At 40.8% G+C, this 27,720-nt stretch overlaps 9 protein-coding genes across 12 annotated transcripts; 4 read left to right on the forward strand and 5 right to left on the reverse strand.

Moving 5' to 3' along the window:
- Positions 1–387: 387 nt before the first annotated feature.
- LOC133839865 (uncharacterized) lies at positions 388–1,340 on the reverse strand. Its single transcript, XM_062271485.1, has 3 exons — positions 1,134–1,340; positions 961–1,006; positions 388–857 (listed from the first exon to the last, which is right to left on the reverse strand). Exons 1-3 carry the CDS (start codon positions 1,185–1,187, stop codon positions 703–705), a joined length of 255 nt encoding a protein of 84 aa, XP_062127469.1. The 5' UTR covers positions 1,188–1,340; the 3' UTR covers positions 388–702.
- A 314-nt stretch (positions 1,341–1,654) lies between these two features.
- Positions 1,655–2,636, forward strand: LOC133839853 (uncharacterized). Its single transcript, XM_062271471.1, has one exon. The coding sequence runs from the start codon at positions 1,719–1,721 to the stop codon at positions 2,475–2,477; it is 759 nt and encodes a 252-aa protein (XP_062127455.1). The 5' UTR covers positions 1,655–1,718; the 3' UTR covers positions 2,478–2,636.
- A 61-nt stretch (positions 2,637–2,697) lies between these two features.
- On the reverse strand, positions 2,698–6,936 carry LOC133839830 (TOM1-like protein 2). Of its 2 annotated transcripts, XM_062271445.1 has the most exons (6): positions 6,666–6,934; positions 4,662–5,113; positions 3,863–4,599; positions 3,658–3,799; positions 3,423–3,473; positions 2,698–3,244 (listed from the first exon to the last, which is right to left on the reverse strand). In XM_062271445.1, exons 1-6 carry the CDS (start codon positions 6,730–6,732, stop codon positions 3,023–3,025), a joined length of 1,671 nt encoding a protein of 556 aa, XP_062127429.1. In that variant the 5' UTR covers positions 6,733–6,934; the 3' UTR covers positions 2,698–3,022. The 2 variants fall into 2 exon arrangements, with proteins under 2 accessions (XP_062127429.1, XP_062127430.1); XM_062271446.1 differs by lacking the exon at positions 3,423–3,473 and having other exon boundaries at positions 6,666–6,936.
- A 516-nt stretch (positions 6,937–7,452) lies between these two features.
- On the forward strand, positions 7,453–15,375 carry LOC133839822 (ubiquitin carboxyl-terminal hydrolase 36). Of its 2 annotated transcripts, XR_009894141.1 has the most exons (5): positions 7,453–8,676; positions 10,344–11,122; positions 11,183–13,042; positions 13,793–14,161; positions 14,442–14,578. XR_009894141.1 is itself a non-coding variant. In XM_062271434.1 (4 exons), exons 1-4 carry the CDS (start codon positions 8,304–8,306, stop codon positions 14,832–14,834), a joined length of 3,405 nt encoding a protein of 1,134 aa, XP_062127418.1. In that variant the 5' UTR covers positions 7,460–8,303; the 3' UTR covers positions 14,835–15,375. The 2 variants fall into 2 exon arrangements, 1 of the variants encoding a protein (XP_062127418.1); XM_062271434.1 differs by lacking the exon at positions 13,793–14,161 and having other exon boundaries at positions 7,460–8,676; positions 14,442–15,375.
- Positions 15,376–15,774: 399 nt separating this feature from the next.
- On the reverse strand, positions 15,775–17,012 carry LOC133839849 (nucleolar protein 12). Its single transcript, XM_062271467.1, has 2 exons — positions 16,703–17,012; positions 15,775–16,645 (listed from the first exon to the last, which is right to left on the reverse strand). Exons 1-2 carry the CDS (start codon positions 16,756–16,758, stop codon positions 15,901–15,903), a joined length of 801 nt encoding a protein of 266 aa, XP_062127451.1. The 5' UTR covers positions 16,759–17,012; the 3' UTR covers positions 15,775–15,900.
- A 247-nt stretch (positions 17,013–17,259) lies between these two features.
- On the reverse strand, positions 17,260–19,613 carry LOC133839831 (membrane-associated tyrosine- and threonine-specific cdc2-inhibitory kinase). Its single transcript, XM_062271447.1, has 5 exons — positions 19,455–19,613; positions 18,452–19,349; positions 18,243–18,388; positions 17,795–18,177; positions 17,260–17,733 (listed from the first exon to the last, which is right to left on the reverse strand). Exons 1-5 carry the CDS (start codon positions 19,512–19,514, stop codon positions 17,583–17,585), a joined length of 1,638 nt encoding a protein of 545 aa, XP_062127431.1. The 5' UTR covers positions 19,515–19,613; the 3' UTR covers positions 17,260–17,582.
- Positions 19,614–19,983: 370 nt separating this feature from the next.
- On the forward strand, positions 19,984–21,494 carry LOC133839857 (transmembrane protein 11 homolog, mitochondrial). The gene is made up of 4 exons (XM_062271476.1): positions 19,984–20,138; positions 20,455–20,603; positions 20,676–20,860; positions 20,923–21,494. Exons 1-4 carry the CDS (start codon positions 20,116–20,118, stop codon positions 21,088–21,090), a joined length of 525 nt encoding a protein of 174 aa, XP_062127460.1. The 5' UTR covers positions 19,984–20,115; the 3' UTR covers positions 21,091–21,494.
- A 776-nt stretch (positions 21,495–22,270) lies between these two features.
- On the forward strand, positions 22,271–27,718 carry LOC133839848 (peptidoglycan-recognition protein LD). 2 transcript variants are annotated; one of them, XM_062271466.1, is made up of 4 exons: positions 22,271–22,557; positions 22,744–23,001; positions 25,739–25,917; positions 25,992–27,718. In XM_062271466.1, the coding sequence occupies exons 1-4, from the start codon at positions 22,536–22,538 to the stop codon at positions 26,331–26,333; spliced, it is 801 nt and encodes a 266-aa protein (XP_062127450.1). In that variant the 5' UTR covers positions 22,271–22,535; the 3' UTR covers positions 26,334–27,718. The 2 variants fall into 2 exon arrangements, with proteins under 2 accessions (XP_062127450.1, XP_062127449.1); XM_062271465.1 differs by lacking the exon at positions 22,271–22,557 and adding an exon at positions 22,572–22,642.
- On the reverse strand, positions 26,344–27,584 carry LOC133839843 (alpha-tocopherol transfer protein-like). The gene has a single exon (XM_062271460.1). It carries the CDS (start codon positions 27,582–27,584, stop codon positions 26,601–26,603), a length of 984 nt encoding a protein of 327 aa, XP_062127444.1. The 3' UTR covers positions 26,344–26,600.
- Positions 27,719–27,720: the final 2 nt, after the last annotated feature.

The following is a 27,720-nucleotide window of genomic DNA, read 5'->3' on the forward strand; positions in this document are numbered from 1 at the left end:
TAGTTCTTTTTGCTACGATTAAGAAAGTATGTAAAACCCAACCCCGTATCTCCCCCCGTTTTAGTAAGCTAGTAATCCCCATCTCCCAACTAGTTTTGGTTCTGATCCTTGGATCTGTTTTGTGCGGCTACTCGAATAACAAAATGCTGCACAGCAATTTTGCTATGCATCTTACAAATACAAATACAAGTACTATTTAAATACACTTACACACAATACACACACACACACATCTAAATAACAATAGGCTATATTTTTGTAATGAAATTGTAACATTTAGTGCATTGAAGTGCGACAGTAAAGTATATATACTATATATAAAAAAGAAAAACAATAAAGATTGTCAATTATTTGCAAGGCTCTCGAGAGATAAAAAGGTGACTCACATTGATTCAACACACATATTTATTTGGAACGGCCAAAAGCTTACAACCTAATGCTATATATGCACTTTAAATACTGTGAAATGAGAGAACTACAGCAGTGATTTAAATACATGTCATATATCATATCATATATATATATCTGAAGGTAAGGAAACATTTACAAATATTTAGGCTAACGCGAATTCCATGAGTTACTAACTTTAAAACTATTACATTTTGTTCTTAGCATAGCATTCTATGTATGTATGTACGACAACTAGTTAATAATTAATTTGTTGTTGGAACAGCAGATTTCTCAACAGATTCTCAAGCGAAACTATGATGTGACCTTGACGCCAGCGGCTCCATGAGGCAGAGGGGGCAAAAGACCGTTTGCAATTGGGGAATATCCAAAGATATTGCCGGTCACCGAAAGCAGCACTGAATAGTTAAAGTACCAGAACACACAAAATAGGACCATAAAGATGACGTCTGTGTGGGGAATAAAAAATGTGTGTGATTTTGATAAGGGCGTATAACAATTTTCAAAGCATTGAAAATTTGATGACAAATGATTGATGTTTACAAAACTTACGTATCGTTACACGCTCCCATTTCTCGACCACATACAGCTCGGTCACCTGTCGCAACACACCAATAAAAAAGTTATTAACCATTAAGATATGTACATATATACAGCTTTTTGTTGTACATATATATTAGCATCATTTAGTTAAACGTGCGAACATTTTAAATTGCTTTACACACCATTAGGTATCGGAACCACCAATAATTGGCAAAATTGATAATGTTGTTCAGCATGCTTGGCGATATAAATAATATAAATAAGTCACAAGCACTTGATCCAAAACGTCGTAGGCGCCGCACGCAATCAATCTACTGTAATTAACTTGAGTCGTCTAGTGCTTATTGATTATAGTGAGAGAGTGAGGGAGATGGAGCGACACTGATGAGAATTTTTGCTGTTTTATTTAACACCCTGTGCCGGTGTGTGACCACATACAGATTTCCTAAAATGTACGTTTTAATGTCGACCTAGAAACCTTTATTTCTAATTTGGTTTCAAAAATGTTCATAGGTTTTTCAAAGTGATTGTTATTTCCAGAATAGAAGTTCATTATTCGCATCTCCTCGACCCACTAATCAGATTTATATTAAGGAATGATATTTTGCGCTTGTAGCTTGAAAGGCAATTCCGGCAGTTTTTAGTATATTTATTACGTCGATTATAATCGATATTTTTCCAAGAATATACAAGTATATTTATTTTAACGGTCCCGATGCGGTCACACTGCAAGCAGCTGATTGAAATAGCTATTTTGAAATTGAAAAATGTGTGAATATTTTATTAAAGTTTTGCGCCGCACGCAACTTAGCCACAGTCAAACAGACGTCAAGCCCTTTATCTATTTGCACAGCAAGTGGCTGGAGGATGCTGTCGAGCTTCAACTGTATGTGCCTACAAGTAATTCTAGCTACAAAGCGATTTTGAAGTATGATGAAATTAAAAGCGCTGCCGAGGAGCTCCAACTGGACTACACTGAATTATATGATGAATACAAAAAGGCGCTCACCACACAAATGGGACTACCGGGTTTCGACTATGAGGTCGATGAGGAGAAACCCAAATTTAAGCTGTGGAAATGCTGTGGCTTTGAAATTCTGTATGTGGACGAGAAACTGCGCAAATTGTCGAACGTTCAACAGATGCTGGATGCAGCCATGGAGTGTGGACAAATTAGCTCATCAGGTGCATCACAAGGCTCTAGTCAGGGAGTTGCTGGTGCTGAAACGCAGTCCAGCGAATTGGTGCAGCAATACGAGCAATATATCAACGATTCCAAGCAGACAGAAAAGAAGCTGCTCAAAAAGTTCGTCATGTTGCTGAATACCAAAAAGCGGCGCATTGAAGAACTGGAATCTTTGCTGGGCAAGCGTAAGAAGACCACTGCCATTAACGACTCCACTGATGAGGAAATGGAACCGTTGAAGACAACTAATGAATCCGATAGTGACGTGGAGAAACCGCAGTCAGAGGATGATGACGCTGACTTTGGAGCGGCCACTGAGGTCTTAACCCAGCGGGAATAAATCCATGGCATTGTGATAATATTAAAATAAGTAATCAACAGTATACAATTCCTTTCCAGTGATTTGTTTTTGTTTTTAATAAATTAACTTTATAAGGTATATGTGTATATGTATAAATAAACAACAAATAGATCATTAAAACATAATGTACAATTACAATCAATGCGTGTGTGTGTTATTGTTATTGCATAGCTTACATTTAGAGCAAAACAAGATTGCATTTTGGAATAAGTTACAATTGTCGTTGCAGTACAATTTTCTTGCGATTTGCGATTCTTTTTTTTTTTGTTTTTCGTTTTTTGGAATTTTTGTTTTACGTAAATAATATTTTGTAAAGATTTAGAAAAATGAATTACAGAAAATAAAAGCATTTTACATTGAAATGTATAATGTATGCTATTTTGTTTTTGTTATATGTATGCATAATGTATATACGTTATGTATAAATATATTATGTTAGGCGTGTGTAACATTTTTAAAAGATTAAACAATGCGGGAACTGCACAGGATGCAAAAAGGATCTGAATGGATGTGAATCTGTGCACTCAAAGCGCAAGCAGATCCTCGTCAGCGCCGGGTTTCTTTGGTGTCGTCTGTCGTAAGCTGCTATCGGGTCCGCGGGCGAGCCCCGATCCTGATCCTGTCGTGGCACTAGCGGCGGAGTTCGATGCATTGATCGTTGGAAGATTTTCAGCGGCTGCGGCGCGTTCCTCAAGGAATTTATCAAACTCGGAGCTGGTCAGTTCCTCAATACCATCAATGTCCTTCTGCATTGGAAAAGCAAATTATTAATTAAGCAGCCAAAATAAAAACTATTTGATAAGCGAAACGTAATCAATGAATTTAAATGAAACCAACACAAAATAAAGTGATTCGTAGATGGCAAAAAGCGAGTGTGACTGAATGAATGATTGTTTTGTTTGTTGCTGCTGCTTTGCTACTTACTGAGCTGCCCAGCCATGCCTCCATTTCATCGATCTCATTCTCTTTCGTCGACTTTGGTGGGGTGGCACATCAAACACAATTAGGAACGGAAACAGAAACGAAACCCAATTTGAAAATTTGCAAAATAAAAATAAAAAACAAAAGGCAAATTGCAATTTAAATGAAATAACAAATCGAGTAAAGAATTGTAGAGCGCCATTAGTTAACATCTGTGCTAGGCGTCTGTTTCACTCACTTTACTTACCACCGGCGGATCGCCGGCTAATCCACGACCTTGCTGCTGTGGCGTAGGTGACTGCTTTGGCTGCCTATAGGGCGATGCAACACTGCCAGCCGCTGCATCCACACTGGGAATATCGCGCAGCAGATCCGTTCTACTACAATATACAAATCACCAAATCAAATACAAGATATTTAGGCATAAATTAAAGATAGCTTACTGGTTGCCATCGGTACGCGACTGTGCGAGCATATCGAATTCATCGGCAGCAGCAGCTGCAGCGGGAATTCCAGCTGCCACTGCTCCGGCAGCTGCGCCACCACCTGTAGCGCCCAGTTGCAACTGTCCAAAGGTCTGTGGCAGCTGCTCCTCGCTGCTCTCAATTAAATCAATTAGCAGCTGATCACTTTGCGGCGTATTGCTGATAGCAGCATTCGATGGCGATGCAGCTGCTCCAGCTCCTGCTGTCGCCGTTGTGACGCCTGGAACACCCATGGCAGCGCCAAGCACTGCTGATGGTGAAGTAACTGCAGCGGCTCCGCCTCCTGCTGCGCTGCCTTGGGCACGACTCTTCTCGTAGCGCTGATGACGCAAAAACACATTGTTGAGCTCATCGTTGATGCGCAGAAATTCCGCAGTCAATTCATCGTCCTGCACGCGGCCAATCAGATCGACAATGCGCGATTGCATCTCCTTGCAGGTGGCGGTCAGCTCGTTGAGTAATGCATAGTCATCGGGCGTCTCCTGGCCCGGCTTCAATACGCTCAGCATTTCGGCCAAAATGCTCATGTTATTGCTGACGATTTCCAGTTCCGAACGCAACTTGGCGCCCTGCTCCGGTGTCAAATGCAACGGTCCTGTGGGCACCGCGACAGCAGCTCCAGCTGCCGCATGCTGTGGCGAAATGGCGTGATGCTGTGAAGCCATGAGCTGTGGATGCGGCACTTCAGGCACGCTCTACAAAACACAAGAAAGCGATTAAGAAATGAACAAACTTAAGTATCGCATAATTAGTTTACCCTTTGGGGCGTGTATATCGGTGCCGTGGCATCCAGATCGGTGGGCGGAAACTCAATGCCCTTATTCTTCAGCTCCATGTACATCTGTGTGACGCCATTGAGATCCGGTTGATTCTTGAATGCATCTGCCCAGATCTGTATGAGACTGAGCACCTTCTCCTGCATCACAGCTGGCGGATCATTCTTTGGCCCAATCAACTTGACCAGCTCATTGATGAAATCTTTTTGGGCGACGAGCATATGGAACGCCTTGCCGCAGTTCTTCACACACGTCTCCAGCACGGTGAGCGTATACATAATCACCTGATTGTTCTTACCGGCGTTCTGTGAGAGACGTTTGCGTATGGCGCGCATTGCATCGCGAGCCGTGTCCGAGGATTCGTTGATCATATCGCAGATTTCCATGTTGGCCGCCCAATTTTCCGAGGCCAGTGACGCATCGGTGGCGGCCTCTGTAAAAGGTATCGAAACATGATATGTGCTTTAGTATAAGGCAATAAATTATTTAACATTTTTGGCAAGCAAACACCAAAAACAGTCAGCTGATGAGTGTGTCTGTGTGTGAGTCAATCAATGCGCCTATACATGCATGTACATATGTATGTGTGAATCCGTGAGTGAGTGTATGTTTATTTTTCTTTGCTTTTGTCATCGTATTCTGTTTACGCTTTGGATACGATGATCATCATCAACAACAACAACAAAAAAGTCATCATGCGGCAGACATAAATTCAAAAGCAGTTATCGTATTTTATTGCAAAACAAATAAAATAAAAAGCAACAGCTAATGGTTTGTTAGTTCGCGTAACATACAAAAACAAACGTCAGTTAACTAACGATTATCATGATATGTGTGCACTTTGTAAACCGATCAATTTATTGTGTTGCGAGAGCGACCTACTGAAAGAGCGTAATTGAAAGAGAGCGCAGCGCTCTCTCGCTCTCTGTTTGCTTTTTCGTTTTGTTTTGAAGTGCAACGCACTGTAGCCGAAAAAAAGAAAGATACGGAAAAAGCAAAAACACAAATACAATTGCATTCATAAATTGCCAAACACACAAAACCGGTTATAAATTATATTTAATTTAAAGCAAAGCCAAAACAAAGCACAGAAAGCGCACAAAATTGGAGCGAGCAAAAAATATAATGGTGTAGCAACAAATTAGTAACGCATTGAAAAGTCACACAAATGCACTCACACAGGCACACACTAACACATAGTAAATGCGACTACGAAAATTCGACAGAAAGCAGAAATGAATAAATTAACACATTTATGTAACTAACTAGCAATAACAAAACTTGTGGTGATGACTAATTGGGTGCACCACATTTCGAGGTGGTCAAGGAGGGAAGTTCAGTCGGTGTGCCGAATTATTCGATAGTATTGTTTGTTGTTGTTTTTGCTGGGGGTGGGTGACATCAAATTCGACTAGTCATGCTATTGAGTGAATTGTGATGAGCAACAAAAATGTACATATGTATGTACATCACAACTATAGTTGTACTTGTTATGCACACACACACACTCACACAAATTGCAAAAGGTGTATGTAGCTCTAATCTTATCAGACAATTGGCAATGCCACTGACTAGTGACTGAAACTGGGGACTGAATGTGGGAGGGGGATGGCGTGATAGCGGTTTTGGTTTTTTTTTTTTGCCATAGTAATCAGATAGCAACAACAAATCGTACACTCTGCGGTGGGTGATATGGGTTTTATGTGTGTGTAAATGCATGTACATACATACATATCCATGCGTGTGTTTGTGACAATAAGAAAAGCGACAAACTACTAAAGAAAGTTGGGAAAATTCAATTTTCCATTGGTTGCTGCGATTTACTGCATCTGGTTAGATTACAATCTAAATGCGCAAATGTGTTCATTAGACATACAAACAAACCAAACATATGCATTTTTCGAGAGAATGAAAGAGACAATTTAATAATTACACCCACGCACCTCCCACAACAGTCATCTGCCCGCTTTTTCACTTCTACTCACCGATACGCTGTCCAATGGGTGTTGAGAAAACATTGCCCAGAGCGCCCACATTGAAGAATGAAGCCATCTTGGTGCACTGTTGTCTTTTGTTAAATACGTGTTTATTTTATTTGTTTATTTGTCTTTCAATTTATGTGCTTTTCCGTCTGCGTTCGCGCGCAAAGCATCGATGTATAAAATCATTTATTCAATAATAAATATTACTCTTTCAGACTTTTTTCTTAAAACAAGAGCTTTCTTCAAAGCTGTTTTATTTAACACCAGTGTCAAGGTGTGACCACAAGCAGTATTACTAAAAATACCAAACTGATTCATTAGAAGGAAAATACCGATTATAACAAAAAGGCGGCATTTTTGAATTAATTTATTAAAGCTTTCGAAAACAATGTTTATATATTCAAATGATTTTGTTTGATATTAAATCTTTGTTTTAAAAACGTATAAGAAAGTAATCCAAGTGATAAAAAGTGAAAAAAAATAATGACAATGGTCACACTGTCAATTATGTTGTAATGCATTCGAGGCTGTAGAACTGTAAATTTGGAATCATTTTTCAGGGCTACACAAAAAATAAAACATTGTTTATTAAAATATTTTATAGATATAGGTACAATTAATATCCACTCCACTTTCTAAAAAAAGTATTTTTGTCTAGTCCAATACGCTAGGATCAAATACAAATATTTTGTAAAACGAGATTTAAATTTGTGTACAGCCAACTTCGCGTGTGTGGATAAGACACGCAGCCAAGTTCATGGCGGACTGCCAACTTCAGTGCCAAGTAAGTGGTCAGTCTCGTTTGGCGAAAACTGATGCAAAAGAGAATTGACAGTCGGAAGAAACACGAGGGAAGGAATTGTCATTATTTTTCGAAAATTAAATATTCGCCCACGAAAAAATGCAAACGAATGCGACATTTTCGTAATGTTTGCAAGGCGCCTGATATTCGCCAACAGTTTACGTGTTTCGACGCTGGAAAAGTATCTAAATTGATGTACCGCACTCTAAACCGAATTGCGGAGTCAATAGCATAAAGCGAAAAAAGCGTGTGCAATTGTGTTAGTGTGAGTGCGTGCGTCGGTTGCTTGTGCTTGGTGTGTTGGCCAGAAAAAAGCAGTGAAGAGCAAAGAAAAAAAGAGAAAAGAACAATTGTCGCGCGGGCAACGAACGTTCGAATCGTTGTTGAAGGACGCAGAACGGTCGCGGGAGGCAGAAGGAGGCAAGCAGGCAGGACCTATAAAACGTCGAAAGTCGTCGACCGGGCCGATGAGGATCTTAAGCATTGCGCAAATGAACGCCAGCTAGTTTTGTGTGTGTGCGTGTGTGTGTGTCTGGGTCCGCGCAACACGCCCGCCTACACTACAGCAGCAGCAACAACAACAATAACATAATCAAGCGACAGTAACAACGACCGCATCGAATGCTATCATTTATTTTTTGCGCCATCGCCACCTTTTCCACCCCCTCCACCGTTGCCCCATCAACATTGCTACTGATTTAATTTACGCGCTGCCCAACAACAACAAATAGTAGTTGATCATAATTCATATATATATATAATAGTGAAAGTAGCAAGGCGGGGCAGCGTCCATAAAATCCTTCAAAATTCCACCACAAACACCCACCACTGCGAGCGCCATGCCCGTTTCGTTGGCTGTGTGCGAAACAGCAAATGTCGTCAACGCTGCGCTGCGGGAATCTCTTGGCGTCAACGTCGGCGTCGGTGGTTGCGTCGCAGCGACTGCAGCCAACAACCGATCTGGTTCTGGTGCCGGATCTGCTGCCGACGAAGCTAGAACCGGTGATGATGCTGCTGGGGTCACCGATAACTTGCAAAGTCAAATTGTGGCCAGTGCCAAGCGTGTCTTGTTCGCCAAAATCGAATATGAGGAGGTCAAGAATTACAATGAATCGGTGCTGGCGAAACTCAAATCCAAATACATCGTGATTGAGCCCGATAACAACAACAAAACAAATGGCGCTGGCAAAATCATCAACTCCAATGGACATGGTAAGTGGTTATCGTTATCGTCATCGTCGTCGATATCATTCTTTTCTTAATAGTCTTTCGCAATCGGCGCACAAATTTTCCAGCCGCTGCCATTGGATACAGTATGTGTTTGTGTGTTTTTAATGTTTGTTTTGCACATATTTTGAATAAAATCACGTGTGGACTAACACATTTTTCTTCCTTCCATACCCTGTCTCGGGTTATTTATGCTGCACAATTTGTGAGCAGCTACGGCGGCAGCGCTGTCGTCATGCATGTGTATGTACATACATATGCATGTATGCGTGTGAGTACTCTTGGGTGGTGTACGTGTAAACAGAACGCATAGGCAAAAAGCATGGCAAGCAAAACAAGTACATGATCGTAAAGAGTGAGTTGGACAGGCGGCAGCGCCGTCGACGTCAACGGCGACTGCGACAGCGACAGAAACATTTACTACTACTACAACTACTGCTGCTGTCTGATTGTCTACTTCTCTGAATCACAGAAGACGAAAAAAACGTGCCGTTGTCGCGGCAAACATTTTTACACGCGGCTACCCTCTCACTCGTTCTTTCCTTGTCGCACGGCTACAATCACGCTCACGCGCTCTCACTCTCACTAATGCGAGTCTACATGAGCTGCCGCTGAAAATTATATTTGGTAACCGCAATATTGCGCGCGGTCTGCCTGGATATTTATTTTCTCAATTGTCTTGAACTTTTAGCAAATGCTGCGGCGCATTTTGCTGTGTTGTGAATGGAAATATGAAAGAGTAACAGAGAATGTGTGCGTGTGATTCATGCACGCAAATAAATGTATTTATGTACTTAAATTCACAACAAGAGTACATAAGCACACACACAGACATTTTCGTATTATTTGCTTTTGCCTTGTATGCAAAGCAGGAAGTAAAACAAAGAGCAAACGATGCAGAGAAATGGTCAAAGACTCCCTCCGACTGGTCAGGCAGCAGGCCATGTTGTTTTGCCAGCAACAGCAACAACAAAATTAAGAAATTGACACAAGACAACAACAACAACAGTTAGTCCGCGCCAAAGTTGTTCAATTTTTCTTCACAGCGAGCAATCGAAAAAATTCAGTTGGCAACACCGCCGTTGCTCACACAGTAACCGAATCATTTTCGATTGGCCTGCGCCAGAGCGAGACAACCCTATTGAACAGACAGTCGAACTGAGTGCTGGTCACTCTCGGTTTTTAGTTTTTGTAACCTCTCAACAACGACGAGTACGAAATCGAATCGCTGCTCGCTGTTATCATCGCTCAACACAGACACAGAGCCACAATGGCACAGGTGACCACATTTACACATTCATATACATATATGTAGTGATGTGAATGAGTGCTTGTGTGTGTATTTGTGACTCGTGGTGTGCCTCTGCTCGCTGGTGCCATTTGTGTTTGTGTGTGTTCCGTCATATTCGTTTTGTTAAATTTAGTATCGCCACAAGTCGAAGTCATCGTCGATTTCAGTTCTGACTTGGTTGCCCTCCTCATCAAATGTATTACAACAAAAATAATGACTGTGATAATTGCGGATAGCAGCTACGCACTGTGGCTGCTCTATAAAATGCTATTGCTGCCCTGCCTTGTGCTATTGCAGCGTCTCTTTCGCCTCCTCATTCTCGAGCTAATGCCCAGGCGCAAATTTGCTGTTTCATTTGCAGACAATAATAACGGCATCAACCAAAATGGCAATCGCAAGCAACAGCAACAGCTGATGGATGCACAATCCAATCAGAATGCCAACACTAATGGCTCCAGTCAGAATCCCAATGAGCTGCCCAAACCGAAACGAGTGTTGTATCCGCGAGAGAATATTCGCATTGGCTGGAAGCAATCGGAGCGCAAGTGGCAAGTGGGCTCAGGCATGTTAAATGTGGGCAACACTTGTTACCTCAACTCCACGCTGCAGGCGCTCTTTCACATCCCGGCGCTAGCCAATTGGCTCGTCTCGGAGTCGTCGCACCTGGAGAACTGCAACATTAGCGAATCGTGTGGCGGCAATGGCTGCATCATTTGCGCCATGGCCAAAACTCTGCAGTCCACACAATCCAATCAGTCGGCGGTGCGCCCGTTTCTCATCTACACCAAGCTGAGGCAAATCTGCAAGCATATGGTTGTGGGACGTCAGGAGGATGCCCATGAGTTCTTGCGCTTCCTCGTGGAGGCCATGGAGAAGGCGTATCTGATGCGTTTTCGCAACTACAAGGAACTGGATCAACTGGTGAAGGAGACAACGCCGCTGAATCAAATCTTCGGTGGCTATTTGCGCAGCGAGGTGCGCTGCTTAAGCTGCAATCATGTGTCTATAACGTTTCAACACTTCCAAGATTTGCTGTTGGACATACGCAAGGCCGACACGCTGGAGGAGGCATTCGATGGTTACTTTTCGCGCGAACGTCTTGAGGATATGGGCTACAAGTGCGAAGGCTGCAAGAAGAAGGTACGTTTGAAATAATCGATATTGATTGAAGCTTTTAAACAGCACTAATTTCTCTTCTAGGTCTCGGCCACCAAACAGTTTAGTCTGGAGCGAGCACCGATTACGCTGTGCATACAGCTGAAACGCTTTTCCATGATGGGCAACAAGCTGACCAAACAGATTAGCTTCAAGCCACGCATCGACCTCAGCAGATTCGCCGCACGCAGTCCCTCAGCCGCTGCTCAGCCCTTGAGCTATCGTCTGGTGTCGATGGTGACGCATTTGGGTGCCTCGCAGCATTGTGGTCACTACACAGCCATCGGTTTAACCGAAGCGGGCAGCTATTACAACTTTGATGACAGCTATGTGCGACCGATTGCCATGCAAAGCGTTTGCAATACCAATGCCTACATCATGTTCTATGAGCTGGATGTGAACAGTCAGATGGTCAGCAATGGTCCCAAACTAAACGGACTGCGTCTGACCAATGGTCAGCATAGTCCAGCCGCAGTTGCTGCCACATCAACGGCGGCAGCCACTGCCACAACTGCTGCTGTTGCATCGCCACGTTTCATTGGTCCCCAGCTGCCGAATGGCTACGCGAATAGCAATGGACATGCTCTTGGTGGGGTCAAGACCACTATTCAGTACAAGAGCACGCCACTGAAGCAACAACAGTCACAACAGCAGCCACTGCAGAATGGCATCCTTAAGTTGCAAGAGACTGCAAAAACTGCGGCAACGGCAACAGCAACAGCAACATCTACATCAACAACTGCTAATAAAAGTTCCTGCAACATCAACAATTCAACAACCAATCAACAACAAAAACACAACCAGCAACAACGTATTCTGCCAATGTCATCCGATGAGGAGGACGACGAGGATGATGAAGAGGATAGTGGCGATGATGATAATGTGAAAACCAATAACAAAGCGCCACAGCTGCCGAGCATGCCGAAAATGTTTGAGGAGAGCAGCGGCGAAAGTGTTGCACAACCTACTGCCAAGTTGAAGCCAAAGACGCCAATGAAGAGTCTTGTGCCCTACGAGTCGGCCTCCGAGGAGGAAGAAGTAGCAGCAGCAACCCAACAACAGCATCCTCAACAAGCAGCAGCAACCACAACAATAACAAATCCACGCAAGCGACGCAGTGGCGCCGATTCAAGTGAATCCGATGAGGAGGAAACGACGACGCCGCCAACGCCAACGATAGTGTCGCTGCGGAATGGTCATGCGAAAACAAATGGCAGCTCTCCGAGCACCAACAACAATACTAACAACAAAGCCAAGTCCGCCTCTAATGCCTCGTCGGCCAATGTTAACAACAACAGCAACAAACAAAAGACTGATGCCATAGACGAGATATTTAAAAGTTTAAACAATTACAAAAACAAACATAGAAACAAAGCTGACAGCAATGATGACGAAGATGAGGATGACGATGATGACGAAGATGGTCAGCAGAAGAAGCTAACGAGCAACGGTTGGCAGTCACAAAATGGTAACAGCAGCAGCAACATCAGCAGCAAAGCGCCACCATCGCCAAAGACGCCGCCATCGCCAGCGGTGATTAAATCCAAAACTGGTGTATGGAAGGTTACGCATAACGATGATGCCGACGACGACGATGATGATGATGACGACGTCGATGTGGATGATGACGATGTGGAAGATGTTGTGCCTAAACCGTCAAAGAATCACAAGAATCCGTTTGCCAGCAATAAGGCGGCCGAGGCAAATGCATCGCCTGGTCCCAAGCGTCAGAAGCTACTGAATGGCAGCGCCAAGTCACAACAGACACCAAGGATTGGCAATGGCTATCAGAGCGAATCGATGGCCAACGGCAATGCTGTGAGCGAGCTGCTCAAGCAGACGCATCGTGGCTACGGCAGCTCGGTGCTCAGCTGGAACGGCAAGGCATCCGAGATGGACAAGGAGGTAGGTGCCAATTAAATAACTATCTCTTTAACTTCTATACTGCACGCTTCATCAAATCAAACGCACAAGCTACAATCTCCATGTACATACTACAAAATAACTTATTACCAGTGTTGCCAGTTTAGCTTGCTTACGGCTAGATTCAGCTTTTTTATGTTTAACAAAAACGAATCATCTAGAGTATTAATTGCAGCTGTATAATTTCTTATGCAATTCGTAACGACTACAATTTATGTTTTAACTTAAATGCCTATGCAATTATATGTAAATTTAAAATTAGCATAATTTTAGAGGCATTCGACATTTTAGTTTGTATGCAAAAACTTCAGTTCAACGCACTATAACTGTGCACCATCAAAACTTTTATTTACGAAAAGGTTTCAGTTAAATGCACAACTCATATTGAAGCTAGTTACCAATTGCAGATAATTGCATCATTTGTATATTTCAGTTTTTAATTAGAATGCATATTGCAGGCAACCAAAATATGTAATGGCGAAACAATTTTAGCTTGTTTTTATAGTTATCCTTTAGCCTATTTTAACTACTAGGCTAGCTGAATCTGACAACACTGACACTATTTCTGTTAGTCTTTCTTTGGCTATGGTTTTGTTGCTGTCTGTATTTACATAGCTGTTAATAATATTCGTTCAATTGCATGCTGGGTTGATTTCGAAAAGCGTAAATTGTGTTTTTGTAATTTGTTTGCATTTCGTTTTTCAACATTTGTTCCACCTCCCGTTCATTTAGACTTTTGATTTGGTTTGTGCGAAACGGATAGCTGGTCACGGCGCTGCGGATGGGCTAAGAACCGATGTCAGCGTTAACAGTGACTGTGACAGCGTTAACATTACCAATACGAGTAACAACAACAGCATACTCCATAACAGTTCCAATAATGCGAGCACCAATAATAATAACAGTAACAAGGGCTCCTCCTCCACGACATTAAAATACAATTAAAATACCACATACGTACATATGTGTGTGTGTGTGCGTGTGCACGTTCAAATTGTTTGCAATTTGTGACTCTAAAACTGTGATTGTGTTGAAGTCTCCATGCAGCGTGGACACTTCAATGCGCCTTCTACTCCTACTTCTTCCTCCAATCGAGAATAGGTAAAGAGCTGTTGTTGAAGTACTCTACATACACAAATGAAATGAAGCTTATGATTTGAATTGTCATCATTAATTCAACCCGTGCCCGCCGTTACCGTTTTGCCAAATTAACTCGTAAATCGCATGTTAATCAATGTCAATGTGTGTTTGTTTGTTAACTTAACTCTCATCTGCATAAGCTTCATTACCATCAAAAAATCTACAAAAAAAAAAAAAAAAAACCGAAAATCATTGCTTTAATAACGCAACAAATAAATTAATTAATACATTCTTATTCTAGCTGCAAGCAGAGGCGCGGGAGCAGCGCAAACGGGATGAAGATGATGATGAGGAGAACGAAATGGATCGTGGACGTCAGCGAAAGATCAAATCGGCGTCGGTGAAATGTAATAATAACAGCACGCCCGGCTACAATCCATTCCAGGAATACGAGGGGCAAAAGCGCTGGCATGGCGGCAACAAATCCGGCGGCAGCTTTCCTCCCCGTTTCCATCATCAGAACTATCGCCCCAATTTCCAGCAGCGCAGTAAATTCAAATACAATCGCTTTGGTAGCGGTTCAAAGTTTCAACAGCAGCGCGCCTTGCAGCGCCATCTAGCGTCTGGCGGCGGATTTACGCGGCGACAACAACATCAGTCTAGCGGCCAGCAGCAGCAAAATCAACAGTCCTAACTGGATGACAACAACGATGACTGTCATCATCATCGCCCTCGCCACGCCGCCCGCTTTCGGTTGCTCCACTTGTTGGTGTTGTTGTTGTTGGCCAGCAGCTGCAGCAGCAAGTGGCAAACGGGTTCGATTGGATTTTACATGAGTTTTGTAAACATTTTTTAACTGCTGATGAATATATATATATATTAGGACTAAGCTATAAGCTAGAGCATTATTGTTGCGCCTTTCCCCCGCCCCCGCCAACCACTATCCCCCATAACCCCCACCTCCAAATCCCCTTCATAATATAAGTTTAGTTTTAAAGAATGTTTGGCATTTTATTTATTGTGTTTATTTTTAAAGATGATTATTGGATTTCACATAAAACTAAAGCAAATTATATCGCTGGATTATACACATTTTTTTAAAAAATGTTAATCCTCATCCCAAAAAAAGAAAACAAAAAAAAAACAAAACGAAATATAAACCAAATTGCAAAAAAAAAAAGAAAACATATACAAAAGAAACACGTAAAAAATTAAATGCAAACCACATAAGAAAATGCAAATAAACAATTGTAAGAAAAACAACATATATATAAATACATACACATAAGATAACTAACGAGGAACGATTTTTGTAAATATTATATATTAGTCTTGAGAGATGAGTAGATTAAAAAAGAAAACATTTGTCGTAAGTGAATAATTGATGGCGAACATAAAACGAAATTTCAGATGAGAGCGCCAGTTTTATTGATAGCAATAACTAAGCTCTGGCCGTGGCTAGAACTGCGGCAATAATCAATTGCTAGTGTTAAATATAACCCCAAAAAATAATAAACAAAAAAATAACATGTTGGATATATATTATACATAAGTATACATATATAATTATGATGATGATTATGGAATATGAACAACAAATTAAATGTGCAAGAAACACGGCCGGCGCCGGCGAATTAGCAAAATTATATTATACAGTTTATTTCGATCAATTAGTGTGTAATAGTGAATAAACCGTACAACACAGAAAAAAACATTATAGAATACAATTAATACATAATTTATGCTAAATGAGAGCGCCCCTATTCGCCGCCTCCGCCTCGCTTGCGTCGCAGCTCCTTCTTGTTCATCATGCGACCCTTGCGATAGCGCGTCTGTCCGCCTGGTGTCTTCAGACCATGCTTTAGCTTCTTGCGCTGATGCTTGGGCACACTCTTGATGGTGTTATTGCGATCGCGTTTCGCCTTCTTCTGGTTGTTTTTGTTGTCCATGCGCTCCTTCATCTTGAACAGTTTGCTCTTTTTGATTTTCTTCAGCGTCTTTGTTTTCATCAGCTTGTCTAGCTCTTTTTTGCTTTTGATGTCTGCATCATGAGCTGATCCTTTAGCAGCCTTTTCACTGGGTTCTTCCTCGTCCTTGTCTGCTGCTTTACGCTTGCGAGTTGCATTCACATCGAAATCCATGCCGGGTATCCGATTCGTCTGCAGTTTGTCGTCATCGTCGCTGTCTGCTTGTGCCTCCTCTTCCTCACTGTCGTCTGCGATATTGGCACCAAGCATGTTGCGTTGTGCAGCCAAATCATTGGTGCTCAACTCCACGATTTTCACTTGCACTTCATCGTCCTCGTAGGCCGCCTTTTCTGTGCCCTCAGCCTTGTCTTCGGCCGTTAGCTCCCGCAGTGGTTCGAATGATTTCTTCAAATGTTTGAAACCATCTTTTACTTCTTGTCGTATGCGTTTGTGTTCTTCTTTCAGATTACGATCTAATTCGGCTTTGGCGCGAGAGCGTCGCTCATTTTTTCGCTTCCGGAATCCAGTTAAAAATTCCCTGTAGAACTCTGACGTTAATTTGAGTGTTTTACCATGAAATTTTCACTTTACTCACTTGCGCTTTTGTGGATCAAATACAACTTCAACCTTCTTCTTTTTAGGACGTGCCATTTTATGTCTTAAATTTTAAAATATAATTGAAAAGAAAACACCTCGTTGTTTACGAGTCGTCACAACATGTGTTGATTGCCATCAGCTGTTGCGTTCACGTGGACGCCAACATTCGACGCATAAGCCGCTAGAAACGGAACTTAGTTATACTAAATCGAATACAGAATCGATGTAATGTGCAGGCAATTAAAAATTTTTCTTATTAATACAAAATTGTTTTCTTTTTGAAAAATTCTTTTTTGAAAACCAAAAAATGTTCGTTTTGTTTGTCGAAGTGCGACCAGATCACTTCTGGTACTTTTAGTATTTTAATACCAAAAAGTATACTTCGCGGTTGAAGCATCGATGACTTCGACCATGAGTCCGATAATTTGATATATTTTTTATATTCTGTGGTGTGTAAATGAAAACGGCTATTTGACAACATTAAGGATTATACTGTATTCTTTCAATTCTAGTTTATTCAAATTGCAACTGTAATTGAAAAAAAGATACGTTCACTTTTAATTTTGCGGCTTTTTCAAATCGCATTTCGTATATATATCACATGCTTATTGTATTATCATTCATAATTCAGATTACTTTATAAAAACAAAAGGACTTCTAATAACAAGTTCTTCTAAAGAAGCATTAACATTATTACAATTGTTGGGCCTAAAAACTAGAGATTTTCAAGAAAACTACAACTATACTCTAAATATATATAACGATATAGTTTGTTGCCATATGTATGGGTTTTGTAGGGTTTCTAACTGATATATATATGTTTGTTCATCATAATAAATTCCTTGCGTTGCATCAAATAAATGTCTGTGCGGATGCTCTTACTCTTCATCACTGTCCAACAGAAATAACTTTTTACGCAGAAACGATGATGAATCCAATACTTTAGGGGCCGATAAATTGGCACGGGAATTACTAGCGTCAACGGCCAGTAAATTACTATTTTCCGCCTGTGCCTTACGCGCTGAGCAACTGCAATAGAATAATATTAATATTAATACTAGTTCACTTCTAGTCATTTCTAACTACTTGCCTTCTGAGACGGGCTGATTTGTTATGATGGTGATTTAATGGCGTCGAGTTAACCAATTTCTCTCGGCCACAGGCCGTAGGTGTTCCTTGCTGGGACAGTTCCAGATTATCAATGGAGGATAGAAAATCAGAGACATAACAATCACGATTACCAATTGGCGTCGAGCCGACCAATTGGAATTCCACTCGGGGCACACCGAGCATGGATGAGGATGGAGATGATGGTGCTGCTGCATTGTTTCCACATCCAGACGACTCGGATCCCGTTAAAGGCTTGTATAAGTGTAGGAATTCCAAAATGTAGAATAAACAACGATACGCAGCCGTTTTGAGATTGCAGATTTTGATCCATACAGCACGACGTGATCTTCGGAAGCACTTTGACTGAAGAAAAATATACAAGAATTTCAGATTTTATTGAGAATACGATGTGAGATTTGACAGCTTACCAGCAGCTTTAATGTGACCATTGATTTCTCCTCTTTTTGTATTCTTTGCAGCCTGGGATGCGCCAGTAGCTGATCTGCTGTTGGCCTCAGTTGTGGATCTGGTGACATCATCGTCCTGATGACTTGCTGCAACTCCACTGAGATAGCTGCAAATACAAGTTGTAAACATTAGAAACAGTAACAGATTAGTTAAGAGCTATCGCGCTTACTATTTATGAACTCTTCGGGCAACTTGCTCTGTCGCAACTCATGCCAGAGCTGACCATTGGAGGGCAGATCCATGTAGCAGGCTAGCTCCAACATAGCAATGCCCAGGCTAAATATGTCGGCGGCCTTTGAGAATTGACCCTGTAGAATTTCGGGTGCCATGTAACGTGAATCGCCCTCCGTTGCCTGATGGTTGTTCGCCTTGTCCACATCGATGACCAGTCCAAAGTCGGCCAGCTTGCACGTATCGTCATCATCGATGAGCACATTGTCCAGCTTAATGTCCAAATGTATGAGGTTGCGATCATGCAGCGATTTAAGGCCTCGCGATAAATCCAGCAAAATGTGCCAAATACGTTCCTCCGGAATTTGCCGACAACGATATAAATACTGCTCGAGACTTTCGCGGCATAGCTCCATCTGCATGAAGAGGCGATCGTATTGCTCCCAGGCACGTATGAAGCGTATACAATTCTCGTGACCGGAGAACTCTTCGTAACGACGCACTTCCTCCAGCCGCTCGGCACGATATTGTTCGCCGCGAAACAATTGTTTGGAGATTTTCACTGCATACATCTGGCTGTCGGAACGATCTCGCACCTGGAATACCTCACCGAAGGAGCCTTCGCCCAGCTTGGCTAAGCGTTCGAAACACTGCTCAAAATGGCTCTCATTGCAGCACATGGAAGTTGATGCATTTGGTGATGCGGGCAAGATGCCGGCATCGGGACACTCGGAACCACTGCGAAAGGAAATTGCGTGAGCAACTTGTGAGCTGTTGTTGGCAGCACTGCACGATCCAAGTGATTGGCTGCGATTTAAATTGTTATTGTCAAAGATGGTGTAGCGCGTTTTGTATTTCGGCGGTCGAAATCGGTTGCTGTCCAAGTGTCCATTGAACTGTTCGACAACAAAGAGATTGGTGTGTTAGCATGCATGTTATTTGAATGAAATGTGGGCGTGTTTGCGCGTCAAATATCTTTACGAGACGTAGTAGGTATTTACCTGTTTGTGCCGGTGCTTATCATCTCTCATCTCTGGCAACGGGAGTCGTTGCTTGTCCATGTTTGTTTCCTGTATTATAATATTTATTGAATTGTTTTATTATATTTCAGTGAGTGTGACCGGCAGTTGATGTTGAATATGCAACTTCCGCAGGGAACATCATGCTACAAAATATACCATAAAATACTAAATTATTCAATTTAACGAACCAGTGATTCACTTAAGTTCAGTTATATTTAAATATATTTTTTTGGTCGATATTGTGTTTTATTATTCCACAAAAACTGTTTTTTTCGTTCATCAAGAATTTTAATAAAGATTCTAGATCTAGATTTTAATTGGTAAATTAATTGGTTTTGGTGCTTTCTTTCATTTCGATTACTGATGAGCACATAATAATTATAGTCTACAATTATTATAGACAGTCCTTGATTTTAAACATAGCAATGCTAAATGCTTTTCGAAAAGTTGCGCCATTTTAGCAGAATAATCCCATACCCATAAAAATGTAACCAAACTCACAATTGAGAAAATTGTACATCTCCATATGTTTTGCGACGTAAATTAGTATATTTTCGCATTGGAGTTGCGGTCAGGCTGATGGTATAGACCATAAAAACAACGCGTAGTTTTAGTCTTCAAAACAAATAAATGCAGCGAGATGATTAACAGAAGCGTCGACAGGTAAATATTGGATGTCTGTGTCAATTCATGAAGTCACAAAGAAGTTCTCAAAACGACGGCAGCATACGCATTTAAGTTATGCAATTTGTATGCGGTTTCGATCCGTGTATAAGTATGTAGTGCATACAAAACTACACACACAACACACATATGTACATATGTGCAACGGCTTGAGCGAGTGTGACCGCATGATACACCAAATTCAAAATACTAATTAAACAATTGCGCGGTTGATTTGAATGAAGTATTTGAAGTTTGGAGAAAATTGATTATGATTAAGGCTTAATGAAAAGCTTAAATAATGTTTTGCTTACAGTGCAGGCAAACAGCCAACATTTCATGTTATACGCGAAGTATACGATAGTTCAAATGCACACGAGCGCTTTGAGGCAGAGCTTGACAAAGCCCTCGAGGCCAAGGTAGACTTTATTATTATTGAGCCACCACGATTGGGCGATGAAACCGGTAAGTCAATAACATGTTCTTCTCTGTTACGTCATATGTTATCCCTCAAGGTTATCATGTCTTTTACTACAGGTCGCTGGATTTGGGTGGGTAATTGTCTACATAAAACGGCAGTGGCGACTGGCATCGTGTCACTGATATCCAGTTTGCTATGGTACGATCGACCAGTTATTGCGGCGCCGGCCTGTGCCATGTCACTCTTCTGCACGGGATTATACACCGTATCATGGAACTATGATCCCTGCTGCCAGTATCAGGTAACAAAAAAGTTAAATCATGTTAAATGCTCAGAGTTCATTTGCCTCAACATCATTTGCAGGTGGAGGAAAACAATGAGGTGGCTTTGAACAAGCTGCCGCTGACAGAGGTGTCATCGCCTGTGATCCTGGGCTATGTGCCCAATACCAAAACCAAATACTTGCATCGTGGCGTTACCTTTCTATCGGCTGCGTTGTGTGCCTGGCAAATTTGGCGGTCATATAAGTAAATGAGAAATGTGTAACCAAATGAGATTTGAGATCTAAGATCACCAGAAACTGGATACGGCGCGAAAAATCTTGAACATGGCTCAAGTATTTGGATATAAGTTTAGTTGCGATGCCATTTGTCGCATATGCATTTCATTTCTAGAATTTCCAGTCTTTTGTTTTTCCTCTAGTTAAATTTTTAAAGTGGTTTCCAAGTCCAAGAATGTGTATGCATGTGTTTCCGTCATTTGAGTTTTGGGGCAGCTAATTAGTTCGCGCTTGCATTATATACTATATATATTTATAATGACATACACTAATTATGTTTTAGTTTTAAATGCGAAATGAAAAGTCTTAAGTCTTAAACGGGTGTTTCTTCTTAGGTCGTTATTCAGGCATACAAAAAAAAGAGAAAAAAATGAAATGCACTGTATAAATAATTAAGCAAAATTACTTTGTGTGTATCAATAAATAGTGATTGTTATTAGTATAGAAAGTAATGAGCAGTGCAAGCAAGTAAATAAAGTCTAAACCAAATATGTTATTCCAATATGCTTAAGAACAGTATCTAAGTACTATATGTGAGTGTGTATGAATTGTATAGTAAGTATTTGGATGGTATGTATTTATGAATGCTTTCATCATGAAAGCAGCTGCCGTCGAGTAATCTGCGAGTTAGCACACAAAGAGTGTATGAGTGTATGTACAATTATACCCGGTACCCAAGCATCTAAAAGGGTATATAAGGTATAATTTAATAATGATGTAAAAATAGATTATACAGTTAATTCGTATAATAAGTCAGCTCCAATCTGGTGGAATGACAGCAATGAAAGACTACACCTGTCTGTCTGTCCGTCCGTCCATCTATTAGATCGCATAATATGCTGAGATTATTAGAGCTAAGACTTTCTAATAATAATAATGTAAAAGTCAGCTCTAATCTGGTAGTAACTACATATACAGGCGTATTTTCACAGCAATGACCTGTCTGTCTGTCCGTCCGTCCATCCATTAGATCGTTTATTACGCTAAGATTATTACAGCTAAGACTTTCTTATTAGCTAAAATTATGTTTATGGTCATTGAATTGTCTGTCTACTAATAAGCTTATTTATCAGACGAAGAGCGAGTACCGGGTATTTAACAGTCGACTGTTTGCTTATCAACGCTATTGTAATGAGACGTCATGCGGGCTGCATCAACGGCCTGAGCCTCAGTCGGCTTGTGGACTCAATCGCTGGTGTTATGCACGCCTCATCGTCGGCTCTGTACAATGTCGAACATCAAGCCGCGTGGATCTATCGCAATCGAGTGACGCATTCCAGTGCAAACCAGTGCCAAGTGGCCAAGTGGCGGTCTCACTTACATACAAGGTGGATAGGTGGATGTGTTAAGGCTGTCTGCGCCTGCACTTGAGTCTATAGTGTGTAAAGTGAGAGCGACAACTTTTCGCATATATGTTATGGAAATCTCACAGAGTGTGGGTACGTGATGATGTCCAAAATATGATCAAAATGAAGATATCTCTCTGCTCAGTTTATACAACTGCGCAGTCGGACTGCATAAATTGTGTCAGTTTTGTTGTTTACCATTTCTCGAGTTGTTTTGAATTTGTTTTTTTTATCACAAATACAGTACGTGTTCTTTGCTTAATATTTTGCAACAAATAGCGCATTTGACTATTGTGGATGACGACGATGTTAGCTCCACATCCTCTGAGGAAAGTCAGATTACCATTACACCCAATGAACGAACTCCATTGTTGTTGGGCCGCTCCGTTTCCGCCTCCGCCTCCGCCCATGACTCCTCCTCGCCGTCCTTCTCCTCGGCAATGTACACAAAAGAATGCCTTAATTGGCGCATCATTGGACTACTTGTGATGTTTACCACCGGCCTCGGAGTGGCCTCCTATTTGCTCTGGCTAGAACGTAAGTGACCGAGTGACCACTTGAAAGCTCCAACTCTAGTATAGAACTCCACAATCTAATTGTTACGCCCTGCAAATAAACATAAGTGTATTTATTATTAATATTAGTTACTGCGCGATTCATACGAGTATTTTCATTTTATTACTCTTTGTTTTGTTATGTGGGTAGCAGGATTTAAGAGTCATGTGACTGTGTGTGTTTTAGGGTCATTTAGGGTTAGTTATTATTAGGCTCTGACACTGATTAGCCCTCGGATGTGCAAATTGTTTGCATTACAAATTTACACAGAGCCTATTTAATTGTGGACTTACATATATATTTAGAAAATTGTGTACTTTTGTAATCTAATGGGAGGTGTATCTTGTGTTGTGTTACGGATTCTCATTGATAAACATTTGCGCATAGAATAGAGCGAGGGAATCTTCTTAGGCATGTGACAGTGCTCCAATTGAAAGTGCTTGACAACAAGATGCTCCATAAAAACTGCGTTCTTATTTTAGAGTTCTGCTATAAAAGACTTTGGGAAAATTAATTAAAGTAATGTGTGCTTACACCTCTAAAGTTTGGGAGATTCATAGAAAACTATTTGAGTTCATTCATGTATTCTATTATGAAAATTTGCTTCTTATAACTCTTAAATATTGAACAGACACAAAAACTAATTGAGTTTCAAAATTTCTCTATTTTGTTCTGAAAAATTGCTACTTAAATCTATAAAATTTTTAAGACAACAAGAAAACTATTTTTCCCCCTTAATTTTACTACAGCTAAAAGATTTCTTTATTTTTCTAAAATTTAAGATGTATTCAGGTAGATGATTTTAAGAGCAAAGTTGAGTAAAGCTAATTTCGTATGATAATGGGTCTAGGGAAGTCGGTTATAAAAATCAAATTTTGTAGAAGATTAATTTTTCCCTGGTATTTTCATTATCGGCTGGGAAATTCCCTATCAATAATATTCAACCTTCATAGTATATACTTCGTAATACATTCTTATATATTACTAGATGATGAGTGAGTAGCTTTGGAATAATCTTGCAGCAAAAAATTTGCGGAAATATTTTTGTTAAATTTCAATGGCAGCAAAATGTTTGATATGCATTGTAAAATTTATTTCGAAAAGTTCAAGTTCAAGAAAAGTAAGCTGCAAAAATCAAATTTTATAGAAGATCATTTGTTAATGATATTTCCACTATCAATTGGGAAATTCCCTATCAGTAATATTCAACCTTGACAATACTGATTTCAAAATATATTCTCATATATTACTAGATGATGAGTGACTAACTTTGGTTTATACTTGCAGCAAAAAGTTCGCGGAAATATATTTGCTAAATTTCAATGTGATTAAAAACTTTGATATGCATTGTGGAATTCATTTCTTATTATAAAATTCCAAGGGCAAAAACATAGTTTCTCAAAGAGTAAATCTTTCGAAATATTGTATTTAGTGATAAAGAGCTATAACTGAAATTTACTCTAGTTTACTTTAGGTTCTCATGGCCGTGGAGTATATCTGAAAGTCATTGACCATTTTTATACCCGCTACCCATAGGGTAGAAGGGCATTATAACTTTGTGCCTTTAGGAACTGTATGTAACGTGCTGAGGGAGGCATCCCTGACCCCACAAAGTATAATATATAAATTCTTAATGAACGTCAACAGCTGAGACGATATAGGCTATATCGACTGCGCTCGTCGAATATTAAGCGTAATTTTGAAGTTTGAGCAGACATACTATAATATAATAAGTATAGTATTTATAATTCCTAAAAATTTGATTGCGATCACAAATTGTAGGAGTTATTTAAGATATACTTTTGAATGGCAACAAACATTTTCTTACTTCAGATCTTAGTTGCATTGACTGACAATCTGTTATATTTTGTACACTATTTTAAATGTAGTACTTTTTTAATATACCAAATATAGCAATTGATACATAATTAGTATATTTAGTACTTTTGCGGTATATTAATCTGATATACTTTAACATTAAAACCGCACTGTTTTTATTTAAAATGGGTAGCGGGTATTTTAAAGTCTAATATACTCGAATATAACTTTCTTACTTGTCAATGTATAATTTTGATGACTTTAATATATATTTTATTATTATTTTTTATTATATTTATATGTCATACCTCTCACAAATTCCTTTAAATGAAAATATAATGAAAATGAAACTAAATTTAATGTATAATAAGTACAGATACTTTTTTCGAGTCGAAGGAACAAGCAGCAAGTGCTCTCTCTATCTTTTCTATTAAATGTAGTATTAAATACTAGATTTAATATAATAAAATAAAAAATAAATAAATTTATATGTAGCTGTAATGTATAAAAACGAATTAGTTGAAATTCTCTACACTTTGGGTAGTACAAATTTATTTTCTTTATCTGTGATGTTGTAGTACGTTTTTTTCATTGTTTGTACAGCTTCTTCACTTAATAAATATCTAAAAGAAAAAGTTGAAATTCACTTTCTATTCTTTACATTAACAGCAGAGAACGCAGATAAATATTTTAAAGAACAAAAGTTGAAATTAAATTTCTATTCTTCACATTAGCTGCACATAGCGCAGATAAATATCTACAAGAAAAAAGTTTAAATGCACTTTCTATTCTTTACTTTAGCAGATAAATATCTAAAATAAAAAAGTTGAAATTGAATTTCTATTCTTCACTTTGGCTGCAGATATCACAGATAAATTCACTTTCCGTTCTTCATCTTTAGGTCCAAAGAACCCAGATAACGATTACCAATTGAGTCTAACCCAGCACGATTTATGGAGTCTTTGCCCACTGCAGGGGCAGGCGCTGCTGGAGGCGGGGAAGGTGGTCAATGTGTACATCACCCACACTGGCAGCGTGGAGTGCACCGAGAACTGTGCACAGTTGCTGCATACGCTGCAGGTGAGTCACCAAAAGAGTTAAAAACAATCCCAGTTAAACCACACTCATTTATTATATAATATATGTATGCTTAGCACCAGCATTTGGGGGAGTTGCCGTATAATTTCCTCATGGCTGGGGATTGTGAGGCATACGAGGCACGTGGCTGGCGATATGCGAGCAACTATGGAACACTGCCGCAATCCAGTTCCTTGGTGCTGGCTTTTGTGGGCAACTTTACTCAGCAGCTGCCCAGCAGTTGTCAGCTGGAGATGGCGGAAGCGTTGCTCTGGGAATCCCAAAGACGGAGGAAACTGCAACCAAGATATCAACTGTATGCACTGAGGAATGTGAGTCGAAGCGAGTTCGATGCGGATGCACTGCAGCGGAAGTTGAGACAATGGCCACTCTATGCTGGATTGGAGCAAGTAAAGTGAAGCAAGGCGATTTGTTGGTTGTTTTTATTGAAAAATAGTTTACAAAACATAAGCACAGGATTCATGAGTGTGTGTGTGTTTGTGTGTGTGTGTTAAAGCGGGGTGCCACCGTTGATAAAGCGAAGCTGATGAGCAAACAGCAAAGCATAGTATGAGCTGAGTATGTGTGTTGTTTGTTGTGCCAGTTACAAGTTAAGGATAATGCCTAATACAAATAGCTTAATGAACTAAACGATTCCCGTTTCCCTCTTTCTTCTGAGAGGGGGCCTAATCGAATTCCAGTTTTCGAAAACTGCCCTCAATGGACTCGATCTGTGAGACGAAATTGGTGCCCGTGCTTGTCTTCTCCGAGTTGTAACTGCTGCGCCGTTGAATGCCACGATCCGAGAGCAATATGCTCTCGTCGAGGGCCAAGATCATGTCTCGCTTGGCGGCCAACTCTTGTTTCCACAGCTCGATCATCTGACGCATGGGCATGGTGCCGCCCATCTCTTGGGGCAGACACTCGGCATCGACGCCCTTCATCAGTTCCTTCTCGCTGCCGTAGATGATGAGGCGATTTTTCATCTTCGAGCTGACGCGATTCTTCACAAAGTCAATCAGCCACTTGAGTGTCGAGGGCACATTGATCAGGTGAATCTCCTTGTGGCGCATCGGCAGCGATTGTTCGCCCCATTTGAAGATGCGTGCGAACTCTGTGGGATTCCAGTTGGTCACATGCGATGTGGTGACGCCCGCAAAGTCACCCACATGACTCAGTCCGGTGATCTGTGTCTCCTGATCCTCCATCAGGCACTCGTAGGTGAGAAAGTGTGCCTTCGCCTGATCGCAGCTTGTGTGTAACTTTGGATTCAAACCTTTGGCATTGATGATCACCACCCGACGTCCATGCTTATCCCTCTTCGGCACCGCAAATATGTAACCCTGTTCAATCACATCGCTGAGACGCGGCTCCAGAAAGTCCAACTTCGTGGCCATGTGCGGAAATGTGCGACGTATGTTCAGATACTTCAGCAGCGTCTGCTCCGCCATCGGCACACTGAACTTTTTGGCCCGCAGAAAGCGCAGCAGAAATGTGTCATCACACCGAACATTCTGAAGATCCTCATTCTTCAACACCCAGTTGCGCAGCTGCTCCAGACTCTGTTCCCTCGTGCACTTGTCCTCCCTCAGCTCACGCTTTGCGATCTTCAGCAGCGATTCAGGCAGCAGCGCGACGCCGCCTTCCTCCAGTACCTTGGTCTCCTTCATGCTCGCGTTGAACGTGTCGTATGCGCAATATCAGGTGCGCTGTAAAAGATAAAAGAATTTAAAAGTTATAAATAAGTGAACTAAATATTGAAATTCAATTTTAAAAATAAATGAAATTTAAAATTTCAATTTAAGG

This window comes from Drosophila sulfurigaster, chromosome 3 (genome assembly GCF_023558435.1).
Source record: "Drosophila sulfurigaster albostrigata strain 15112-1811.04 chromosome 3, ASM2355843v2, whole genome shotgun sequence".
NCBI classification, from domain to species: Eukaryota; Metazoa; Arthropoda; class Insecta; order Diptera; family Drosophilidae; genus Drosophila; species Drosophila sulfurigaster.